Source organism: Dermacentor andersoni, chromosome 6, assembly GCF_023375885.2.
Source record: "Dermacentor andersoni chromosome 6, qqDerAnde1_hic_scaffold, whole genome shotgun sequence".
NCBI classification, from domain to species: Eukaryota; Metazoa; Arthropoda; class Arachnida; order Ixodida; family Ixodidae; genus Dermacentor; species Dermacentor andersoni.
In genome coordinates this window covers 109,106,451-109,118,929 of record NC_092819.1, presented here as the reverse complement: position 1 = coordinate 109,118,929, position 12,479 = coordinate 109,106,451, and the positions used below count along the sequence as shown (strand labels likewise).

Sequence of the window (12,479 nt, the reverse complement as noted above, 5' to 3'; positions counted from 1 at the left end):
ATCGAAGTGCCACTTCGGGCGCCGACAGATTACAGTGCTAGGCCATCCCATCGATGTTTCCGGAGTACAACCCGACACGAAAAAGGTTCGAGCAGTTACAGCTTTTCCTGTGCTCAGTCTGTCAAAGACGTCCGGAGTTTTGCGGGGCTCTGTTCTTGTTTACAACGGTTCGTGAAGCATTTCGCAGCAATCACTCGACCACCCACTGAACTTCTGAAGAAAGACATGCCTTTTACGTGGGGTTTCCCTCAGGCTTCCGCATTTTCACACCTTACCACGGTTCTCACAAATGCACCGGTCTTGACCCACTTTCACGCGTCCGCACCTACATCGATCCGAACCGATTCCAGTGGTTACGGGATCGGCGCCGTCTTATCGCAACGCCGACACGGACACGTCCGTGTTATAGCCTACGCTAGCCGGCTCCTGACAACTGCAGAACGCAGCTATTCGATTACCGAGCGCGAATGTCTTGCTGTCGTCTGGGCTGTTTCAATGTTCCGCCCACATCTTCAGAAACTTGGTCGGGCCCCGGTCTCCCCCCTCCCTCTCCCACCTAGGAAAAATGAAAACTCTACGCCTCTGCATCTGGTCACCTTCCAACACATGTAAAAGGCTTCCATTATTTCCCTCGTTTTCTGTGCTCTATGCTTGTACAAAATTTCCATTTTATCAAGAACTGGTTTACCAATTTAAGCGGCAATGAACTGCCAAATGCGAACCAGTGCCATTCTTTAGATTGAGCGCATGCTTCTGGATGCTGATATTTAAACATCAATTTGTTTGTTTCTGTTTCTTTGGAAATAAACTGTCAGTTGCGAGTAGCGCCCGTGTTTGTCGTTTCTCTCTTTCTCGTCTACGTCTTTTACGCGCACTTTTTTGTTGAGATGCAATTTTTGTCACTGGGCGTATCACTCTCGGGATGTACCGATGTTCAATGAACATTTTTCACGTCAGCTTGGATTACTCGGAATGTGCCACGGAATATCTGCCGCTCTTCAGTCAACCTGTTTCACGCCATCTTGGGCCGCCCAGTACTTACCACTGCGTAGTTCGGCACTTGAGTGACAAAAATAACGATGAAATAATTTTTTCAGTGCTGGCTTGAATCGCACCCTCGTCATCCGAATATATATTCACTGCGCGAAGAAGAAAGGACGTCAACAGAAACATACGGGTAGACGCGGGCACAAATCACAGGCTTCCAACTGGCTTTGTTTCGTGAAGTCAGGGGAATTTATAAGGGACTTCAATGTAGCAAAATAAGGAACAATCGCAAAGAAATCATGCACGAGGTAGCGACAAAAATTAGCACGGCCACGTGCGCACTAAAAGCACCGGAGAGGCATAATAGCCCATCTAAGAATTCTATTTCTTTCCTTGCTAGTGATAATGAAGGTGAGCTGACGCAGTTGTCACCCCTTTTGGCGATGTATAATGCCTCGACGACTTCTCTTTATGTTTTTTGATTTTGCCTTCGAAAGAAATTTTGTGTTTTCCAGATAAGACAGAGAGCATTGCTGTCGCAGCTCTTGCAGCGCAAGTGGAGATTACTGCCCGTGCCGGTGCGTGAGGAATTTCATAGATGACATAAGAGGTGCATTTAGCGAACTTGCTCTGATCGTTCGTCTTGCTCGAGCTATACTCCTTTTTTGTTTTAGTTAGTAGTGGGCACACTATCTTAAATTTGCAAGGTGCTGAAAAGACGACGCGAATCCTATACCCCTCTGCTACTTTCTTAATGTAGTGGGATAGACAATGCAAATATGGCATACAGAAAGGCCCTTTTTGGTCCAAGTTTCCCTTTTTTCTTTCGGGAGATTGTAGTTCTTGAAGCAGGCTTTTGGATGTGCGGCGAATTAAGTGATGTGGGTAGCCAGCAGACGTTCAACCTGACATTTGAAACTAGACGATACTGCGTGTGCACAAGATTGCTGTAGGGCAGAGAGGTAACTAGACACAATGATGCATAGTTTTGGAAGTTTCGAATGTGCACTCTTGTAACTTTATAGACTTTTGGTAGACCTTGGATTATACGAACGCCAAACGTAGGCATCGGTGAACTGTAATTTGAAGTCTAGAAACTGGACGTGGTTGTCATTAGTCAATTCACGGGGGAAAGTCAAACTTCGTCCCTCAGAGAAGAAGGTGTTAACATTAGTGACCGCTCTTTCAAGGTCATTATTGAAAGAGTTATCCAAAATCACTAAAAAGTCTTCGACATCGCGAAACAGATGTAACATCGGGAGTTTAGAAAGTTATTTTGCTAGGCGTCTATCAAAAATGGTCATAAATGTAACACAGCGCAGGAGAGACCGAGGAACCAATGCAAATACCAGATTTTTGTACATAAATGTGCCCGTCGCGAAGGGTGGCTGTGGAGCATAGGCAAAACTGTAAGAGCTCCAAAAAGTGCTCTGTACTAATGCCAGCTGCATTTTGAAAGCAATGCAATGTAGCTAAAAGGGATGAAAACTGCGTGAGCTCGCCTTATTTATCACTGTCTAGGAAAGAAGTATAATTATTAGATGGGCACATAAGGTCTCTCTGGCGCTTTTATTGCACACGAGGACTTGCTAAATTTCGTCGCTGCTTCGTGCACGATTTTTTCGGGATTGTTTCCTGCTTTGCTATTTCGAAGTCCCTGATAAGTTCCCCTGACTTCACCAAATAAAGCCAGTTGGTAGTCTGCACTTTGTGTTTGCGTCTACCTGAATATTTCCGTTCACGTCGTGTTTCCTTCGCACAGTTTTAGAAACGATTTGCTGAATCTATGAACCGAGCAGCGCAACAAGATGCCTTACTTCAATGTATTCACACATTCGCCAAGCCCGGCCTTCGCGACAGCGCCACTAGATGGCGCATTGTGTTCAGTAGGAAGCGCGAGAGAGCAATCTGGCTGCTTACTTGGCTATATACAACTCGTCTATACGGTGGCTATTCGGCGTCTCGCTGCAGTGCTTAAGAGCTTATCGCACTAATTTAGGCATTCGTCGCAAGATGGTTTCTGCCGGTATTTTTATAGCGTCATCATTCACCCTAAATAATTGTCACTGGCTACATTTTAGAAGCTGCAATGGACCGCAGAATAAAAAAAAAGAAAACTCAGTGCTCTTCCGCTCTGTGAAGAAGGATGACCAGCGAAGCTGTGTATGTGGGCCCCTTAATGGCCAACTGCCCCTTTGCTGCGGGTCGGCACGGCATTGCAGTATCTCCGGGATCGGCCCACGTGTGGGGAGTTTTTTGCTTAACACGCCAACAACGACAGCGAAATTTCCTTGGACGGTAGAGGTATACAGCTTCGCTGTAAAATTGATGAGCCATTCCACTCTGTTAAGGAAGATGACCACCGAAGCTGTTGCACATCACACAGGGATATACAAAGGTACGCGTATTCATTTGCGCCATTTGGCTGCATTAGTGACGATAGCTTTGTGGTCACTGTGATATACACCGACTGGTTTGTTCACAACCTTAGACAGATTCTTTACCGAAGATAAATGTACATACGGCCGTTGTTGAGTAGTTGAGTGAGTCGGATTGGTTTGTGGCGCCTCAAACGAAACTCTTCAAGCACAAATTGAGTGAGACATTTCTTGTACGGTTCTGAAATGTCCACATTGAAGTCTCCAATGATTATCATAGGGGTAGTGTCATCACGGCTAAACCATGCAAGGTGTATGCTCCTTAACTTCTCGATATCACACTTGCGTCTTCCTGGATATATATAGACAGTGTATATCCCAATTCCGTCTTTCGTTCCTACCGAAAAATCTGCTTGGTCGGTGGCATTGTCCTCTTTCGAGTCAAGGTTGTATAGTTGCAGATACACTTTGTCCATTGCATCTATGCGAACGCCTCCTGCTCGTGAGTACATGTGCGGTTCACAAACTATTTACAATATGAATCTTGATTTATTTATGTCATTTATTATTATTATTATTATTATTTATATTATTATTATTATTTCTATTATTATTATTATTATTATTGTAATTGTTAAGTGTGTATTAATGAGGGCTGCTATCACGCGTCTAAGCGATTCTTCACTGTGGCCGCGCTCTTGCTTCAACAAGTCCTTCAGAGGTGAACTTTACGATAGCCTGATACTGAAAAATGTTCAGCGAGGTAAAAAGAAGCATCAGTAAGGAGAGAGTTTTCTATCAGAATGCTCGTGAATTACGCACAAAGGTGAGCGAATTTTTCTTCAACGTCATTTCACCTTGTTTCCCCATCGTTGCCTAAACAGAGACCTTGTTGTGCCCTGAAAGACCATCTAGTGTTACTTACCGCACACTTTTCAAGTTTTCCGACGGGACAGCGATCCTTGTTCATCAAAATCAAAGGGTGATGGGGTACTGATTGCGATAAATTCAGATCCGTTCACGCCCTGATTTAAAATGTGCAATGGAATGTGCCTGGGCGGAGATTTCTGGTGCTGGTAGTAATAGGCTTTTAGTAGGAAATTTCTATGTTGTACCTGATATAATATGTACACGACAATTCTAGCCACTATTGAAAATGTTATATCGGCCAATCCTAACCACAAAATACTCATATTTGGTGAATGTAATACGCTTGGCATTTCCTGGCAAACTGGTGAAATTTCAACCAATTCTGTTTACTTACCTGCCAAGTGCAACTCGCTACTTGATCTTATATACTTTGCTTCGCTGCGCCAATTTGACAGTATTCTGAAATCTCGTGGCAATGTACTAGACCTATGTCTTAGTAACGCAGAAGCTGCGAATGTGTCCTGTGGCAACTTTCTCCTTGTTAAGCCAGATAAATATCAACCCCGGCTGCATATTTCATTACAATTCGCCATACCTTGTAGCAGGAGATTAAAGGATACAGCAACACCTCCGTCTTTTAATTTCTCCAGCGGAGAATACGTGGGTCTTTACCACTATCTTAATAATGTGGACTGGTCTTCAGTAGTAGAAATAACAGATGTTAATGAACAGGTCACGGCATTCACAAATATTGTTCACGATGAAATGAAGAACTTTGTACCACTAAAAGGTGCCAAACGCTTTAAATTTTCCACTGGTTTTCTGTTGAGCTGAAAACAACTTTGAAGCTAAAAGACCGTGCTCACAGGAAGCCACAGGGTAAAAATTAAGAACACTGGCACATAGGTTTTAATATGTACAGGGCACTCTCTAAACGTCTTTCCAAGCATGATTAGTCTATCTATATAGCACCTGTGGAAGCTAATACTTCTAAAAATTCAAGATCTTTGTGGAGACACGTTCGTGAACAGTCACCCAACAATACGAAACAAGATATCTCTCTACTTAGTGGCGACTGACAACCTGTCCCAGTTGTCGCGGGCGCTTTCGCCCTACACTGCAGGTCTGTATATGGTGAAGGGTACAGGGACAGAGTTAATGAGCTTTCCAATCACCCTTCCCTGGATTCAACTCTATGGGTCTCGGAGGAACTTGTCTTTAAGAGCATCAAACGCTCAAAACCGTCCTTTTCGTGTGGTTCTGGTGACATTCCACCTGCTTTGAATAATACGTACGGGTTCTTGCTTTTTCCAGTGCTTACTTGCATCTTTAGTTCGGCTTTGAAGACGAACACATTTCCAATGGCTTGGAAAACAGCGCGGGTCATTCCCGTATTTAAGTCAGGTGTAAAAACTGCTGCGAGTAACTACAGACCTATTTCTCTCCTATGCGCAGCATCTAAATTATTCGAGTCAACTATGCATTGAATAATTTCATCCTGTATTAAACATACTATCTATTCCTCAGCACCATGCATTCATATCGCGACGCTCCATAGCTAGTAACTTCGTTAGCTTTATGATGTATACTTGTCAAGCAGTGTATAAGAAAGGACAGCTGGATGTCATTTATTTTGACGTCAGTAGGGCGTTTGACGTCGTATGCCACAAAATACTCCTTCAAAAGTTGACACAACTTGATCTGCACCACTTTGTCACAGCACTCATAAGAAGCTACCTACGCGACTAGTACTGCTACGATAGCGTAAATGGAAAGTCGTCAGAACTTTATGTGGTTACAAGTGGAGTTACTGAAGGATCTGTCCTGGGCCCTCGTCTTTTCTCGCTGTTTATTAACGTCGTTTCAGCAGTCATTCAAAACCCTTCAATTCTGTTATATCCTGATGACGCGAAACTTTCCAAGCGGTAAAAAATGTTAATAATTGCGTCGCTCTTCAGGATATCACAAATTTTGCCTCATGGTGAGCTGAAAACAAGCTGGTCATAAGGACATTAAAAATGAAAATTGCAAGCTTCACGCGGAAGACTAACAGGACTTTATTTCCCTATAGAGTTAAAGACGTTCTCCTGCCAAGAGCTCGGGGAACTAAGGACCTTGGAGTGTACTTCGATAGCCCTCTGAGTTTCTCGCCCCACGCTCAACAGACGGGGCTGCGTGCACTTCGAACGCTCGGCACAGTATGTTGAGCGATGAGAGACTTCAAACTTCCCGGGCCATTTGTAACTTTATATAAGAGCGCATGCCTTCCGGTTCGCGAGTAGGCTTCCCCGATTGGGGGCGGCACTTGTAAGTCAAATTGTGAACTTCTCAAAAATGTGCGAAAAAAGTTCACATCTATATTTAAACATCGATTCTGTGAAAAGCCTTCCATCTCCATAGAGCTAGCGCAGGCACTAACGTTACCTACCCTCACACACAACAAATGCTACAAAACGGATGTTCATTTTCTTCAGAAATTACAACTTGGAGAAATGTGCTCCTCCCACTTGCTTTCTAATGCGTGATTTTACATTCCGCAGAAAGGCACAAGGAAACAGCGCGCCTTTCAGCCTTCAGTCTTTTGTGACCCTCTATCAAGAGTGCACGCGACATATAACGCCCATTCAGAGTGCCTGTATATCTTCATGCCTAACTTCAATATTTTCCTGAAAGAAGTTGCAGAGGAATTTGAATACTCAACAAAAACTCTCATATCTGTTGTGTAATCCGTCACTCTGTAATCCCTTTTTTCCGTTTCTCCACTTTTGCTTTTATTCTCTTCGGGTACATATTTTACGCTCTTTTAAAATCTGTATTTAGAGAGTATTATTATTCTCTTTTGTGCGTATGCGCGTGTGTATGTGTGTATGCGTGTGTGGGCGTACACTGTTTTTCCTTTGCATTGTTTTGCCGAGTGTGCCCGCACGCCGGCTCTCGAGGTTGTTCCTGGGCAGATTATTAAACACCTTTGAGTGATTGGTTGAATAATAATAATAATAATAATAATAATAATAATAATAATAATAATAATAATAATAATAATAATAATAATAATAATAATAATAATAATAATAATAATAATAATAATAATATCATTATTTTTAGGATAGAGTGCTTGAAGCCTGCTTCACCTCCGCCGCGGGTTGGCCTGGTGTTGAACTATCTCCCGAATTAGCCCACGCTCACCCTTTTTATTGTTGAAGCACGAACACGAAAAATACATGGAACCTTAGCCATATAGAGTTTGACTGTAAAAATTCGAGGTTTAATAGCACACCCTCAACATTGGTAAAACCAGATTTGGAGTCACAATGCTATGAATAGCACTATTGGCACCAATAGGCTACGTAGCTGGAGTTGCAGCTAAACGTTTTGAAAATATTGGGATTATGGGAACTGAAATCCGATGGTTTCCTGCGCATAGGGGGAAAGTGGACGAGACCGGGGTAAACGTCAATGAGGTTGCTCATAACTTGGCACGAGGACTTGTTAACCGCGACAGTCACAACCATTCACCCACAGGTCACCATTAAGCCTGGGAATCTAGATATCATTTAATACCTTACAATGACATTACCAAACATTACTATCTAGGACGCAGGCAATTCGCATTGCCATATTCAAAACTGAACAGGGATCAGGCTGTCTCACTGCGATTATTGCAAACAGGTACATATCCCACGCCGTACCCCATTAATAAAATATATCCGGAGAGGAAGATTAAGATGGACTGGTTAGAACGACAGAAAGTTGAGCTAGTTTGTAAGGATTCATTATGCAAAAAAAAAGGTGAGGCGTGCAGACAGGACTCAAGAGTGAAGAAGTGAAGGCGGCGTAAAGAGTAAAGACGGCGTTCGTGTAGTCCACTTCTTTACTCTTGTGTCCTCTCTGCACGCCTCAACTCTCTTTTGCATAATAACATGGACTGCAACGATTGTAATGGCATCATTGGAATGTCCCGCGACGGTCGCCAATCTCGTTGATGAATGGACACAGTGGGAAAAAGGGATTCAAAGCCCATTGTTTCGAGACCAACTAGGGGCCGTCCAGACGGCCCATGATGTCGCTGAAGGGCTTCGCCTGACAGTGCCGACGTGGGAGCGGCTCACGTTGACACTGTTTTTGTTGGCACGACTTCTAAAGCCTTGGCTTATGAATTCGAGCCTCCGGACCTCCATTGCGATAAATATTTTCAGAAATACACCAAACGTTAAACGAGTCTTCAATGTGCAGTATCCAACCCCCACAGTTTACTAAGGAACGAGAAAATTAGTAATATTACGAGGGGCAAATATTTTCTTTAGAGGAAAGGTTGGATGAGGGGCAATCTCGGGAAAAGCCGGCACTTAATGTTTTTAGCTTGTTGTCCTCAGTGTGGTTCCTATCTCAGTCTCACCAGGTCTGTCAATCTATGCTGACGTAAACTGACAAGTTATAAAAGAGGCTAACCACAATAGTAAAACTGGCTTCATTGCTTAGTCGTTTTCAGAACATCGAAATTAAGATATCGACAGAGTAAATGGAAAATCAAGGAGATTTCCACAGAATCGGACGTAAAACTAGGACCGGTAATGACCGAAGCGAAACGAACCATAATTGATAGCTGTGCTCGTCTTCAGCTTCACGTCAGTCCTAAGTCTAAGAGTATAAATACTATCGGCGCGTGCCTGCATCGCTACATTCCAGGTTTCGTACAATTCGAAGAGCACATATGAGAACAACGTCCGTATCAAATGCCAAAAGCATTCATTACGTGAGCACTATAAAGCATTCCACGTATGAACTTATGGAGAATAATCAAGGCTAGTTCGACGCTAATGTAGCCCAAAGAAGTATATTAGACAGTAAAACATTTCTCACTCCTATCTTTATGCACAGCACTGGCAGAAATATGAATTTTCTGTAATGAGAAATGCTTTAAATCTATGACACCGCTTTTTGGACCATTTGAAGAACGAGTTCACGAATGTCATGCAGCACAAGTCCGACTAGAACATGTGACCGCCAATAGAAAGCTTAAATAACACTTGGGGAAACGAAATGTGTTCCGGTATAACCACACTGAACACCACAAGGGACTTACTTTTCATTCCTTGCCTCATCGGTTATGAACCACACGTAAGTAGCACGGCCAGCATTGTCGTCGTACTGAGTCAGCTGCGCATGCAAGCACTGAATGTCTTTATCACTTGCCGTTGAGTAGACAGCCGTCACCGAGGGAAAACTTGCTATCATCTGCAGAGGTAAACGAATGTTAGTAGAAAGATGAGTCATCTTTAGCAAGCAAAGGAGTCAAGGTTCGTTTTTGCGATGCACGAGGAAACCGTACGTCTTTGAACGAATGCATACAGCCCGTGTTCATTTGTTGTTGTTTTTTTCACATAGAACACGCGTTTTAATACAACTGATATGAGCTACAGCTTTGTTCCAGGTTTCCGGAGAACAAGAATGAAATTTCTTGCGTGAGACATTGTACACTTGTCTAATGCAATATATCTCCCTAAGTTTTTTCAGTTAATAAATGCAAAATTTTTGTTGCAATGACGATAATTAGGCAAAAATGTTGTGAAGTCATGTTGCTTATCGTAAATTTTTACACTGGCGCTACATCTGAGATATCCAACCCACATATGTCTACAAGATACATTTTACTGGCCACGTTCTGTAGTCACTGAGGTAGCTGCCGTGCACTGTTGCAGCTAATGGCGCAAAGTTTTCTACGAGGAGCAACCTGTACGAAGAGTAATATATTCTCTCTGCGAAATAATTAGCAAATGCGAAGGAACGCGTAAAAACAATAATGAAGAGTGTATATATTTACTGCCAGAAAAGCTCCTCTCCCAGCAATCGCCAATGACAACTGTCTTGCCATAACGCGTGGGAATAATATACGACACGCGTGTGCAGATCCTTAATGTAGATCACGCCTGCAGGTGGGAGGTTTTAAGGTCCAGTAACTTATAAGCCAAGCCAAAGCACAAGTTCTATTTTATAGCGATAGCAATTAAATGGACACTACAAGCGCATTTTAGCCAACACCATAGCCTTGGGCTTCGTCGTCGTCGGGAGGTTCCGTATCAAGTCCAAGGGCGATAAAATCGTCACCTTGCGCCGTGTGCTCTGTGTGCGAGCGAAAGCGTCCGAGGGTGAGCCGGCGATCGCGGCTCAATCTCCCGCACGAAAGGGAGGGAAACGGCGAGGAAGCGCGCGGTCTTCCGTCGCGTGCAAGTCTCGGAGGGGAGGGGAGGGAGCAGGGCGCGTGCTACACCACGCGGCCCGGGTGGCCGCATGGTCCCGACCATGTCCTGCATCTTTAAAGCCATCTCATACTTCGTAATTTTTCGTGATGAAAAATACTTCGTGATGAAATAAATACTGACTGTAAGTACACATGAGCGCTGCTACTACGCTGTCGGTACGATTTCTGTAGAGCTTCTGGTTATTTTTTTTAATATCTTCATCCAAGTTAACAGGGAGACCCGGTATAACAGCAAAGTGTACATTATCCATGGAAGAAGAGTCTAATTGAATGGAATGGACAAGCTAGAAAACATTTATTGATGAAGAAACGCTATACAGCATCAGCACCAGCACAAAGCGCCATCATTTATATCCTTAGACGCTACAAAGCTCTCAGACAGCACGTACACCTCAATATGGTCGTTTGGAGGCAAACTCGCTCGTTCGTGTACGGATATGGGTGAGAGAACCAAAAAATGTCGCACAGAAACTCGTTTAGAATTGTCGAAATATGCTTAACCATTGTACCATCTAGTAATCTCCACGCAGCCAGGTGTCATTATCAATCTTCTGAAACTTCATATGACCTGTATAAACGCATGTCAACCCTTATTAGTTGTTAACAACGTTATAGGACTTGATCCTATCCTTATCAACACTTATCAATCCTTATCAACCTTATCACAACGGCTCCGGTCATTCTGATCCCTTAACACTGTACAGAAACTTATCCACTCAAGTCGAACAATTACCAAAAATTATGAGACCCATCTAACCACTCATGACTTGTCCTTATCAACTTATCGACGACTTATCTGTTAGTGTTGGGAGACACCAAGCGCATGAGGCTTAAGGGATTGGTTGTATTTCGGTAGGTGAAGGAAAGCCCCACGGAAGGCGTATTTCGCTACCACCGAAACGCATGAGGCATGTGACATGTGTAATATTAAATTTTCGCAAAGCCGTAATTTTCCTGATGTATATACAATGCTCCAAGTAGGCTCTACACGTGGTGCTAAAGATCGCGTTTGTTCCATTATCACCAAATCTTTCAACAAAACGTTCACAGAAACTGTTCTCCTTTGACATTCGTTCCTTTACCGCCCGTACAACACATTCATATGGTTCACATATATTCACTGTCAGCAAGCATGGGTGTTTATTGCACTACGACGGCACGTACAGCTTCTTCGTTTGTTGCCGAGTCGGAAATTGGATATTGCTGCTATCCGAGACACAAAGATTTAATCCGACGAAAACATAAAAGTAGCTCTATCTCCATTCCTGTCTGACTATAATGTTTGCGTAAGCCCTGAGGAGGCCTTTGCCATGCCAGTTTGCTATGCAATAGGCGTTTCCTCTGCTTGTATGTTATTTGTTAAAAAGCATATAAAATGTGGTGTGATTCATTTCTGTACAGATAGAGGAGAGTGCCTACTATGGTGCGATATTCATATGAGTGGTATGCGTTTTAGATTTGTGTGTGTTTACACCCCGAAGCAGTTACGTGAACGACAATCTTCCTTCTTAGCAGCAGAAGATAATTTCTTTACTTATACTACATTAGTCCCTTTTGGAACCTTTTTTGTGCATGTAACGCGCAAGATCGTACGTTATTGAAGCTGAGACGTAATCCAAGAAGTTATGATTTGCAACGACTCATGTGTTATTATCAGCTTGTGGGCATTGCGGCAAATCAAAAGGCAGGATGTCAATCTAGGCATTTCCAGGGTGCGACGCATGCAAGGCTTGATCAGATTTACGTTTCTCTTAGCGCGCTATCGCATATTTATGATTAAATTGGGATTGTTATGATTTAGTGACTATTCCCGTGTGTCAGCTTTTTTTGGTAACCGTTAATACAGAAGTCGACGTCTGTGCTGAGAGTTGTGGAAATTTAATAACCAATTACTTTCGTGTGAGTGCTCCCTAAAGCTAGTTACTAAGCTTATAAGTCTTCTGTGATGTTGCAAGGACTTGCCATACTTTGCTCTGTGGGAATTT

At 43.1% G+C, this 12,479-nt stretch overlaps 1 protein-coding gene across 2 annotated transcripts in view; it reads right to left on the bottom strand.

Annotated features, from left to right (window-relative positions):
• LOC126522304 (glutathione S-transferase 3, mitochondrial-like) overlaps positions 1-12,479 on the bottom strand; it is a 150,760-nt gene that overhangs the window by 120,877 nt on the left and 17,404 nt on the right. Inside the window, exon 2 of one of the 2 annotated variants that reach the window (XM_055066339.1) lies at positions 9,319-9,470. The exons of the other annotated variant lie outside the window; for it this stretch is intronic. Within the exon in view, the coding sequence (XP_054922314.1) occupies positions 9,319-9,470 (152 nt within the window). The remainder of the gene's footprint in view (positions 1-9,318; positions 9,471-12,479) is intronic. 2 annotated transcript variants of the gene reach the window in all.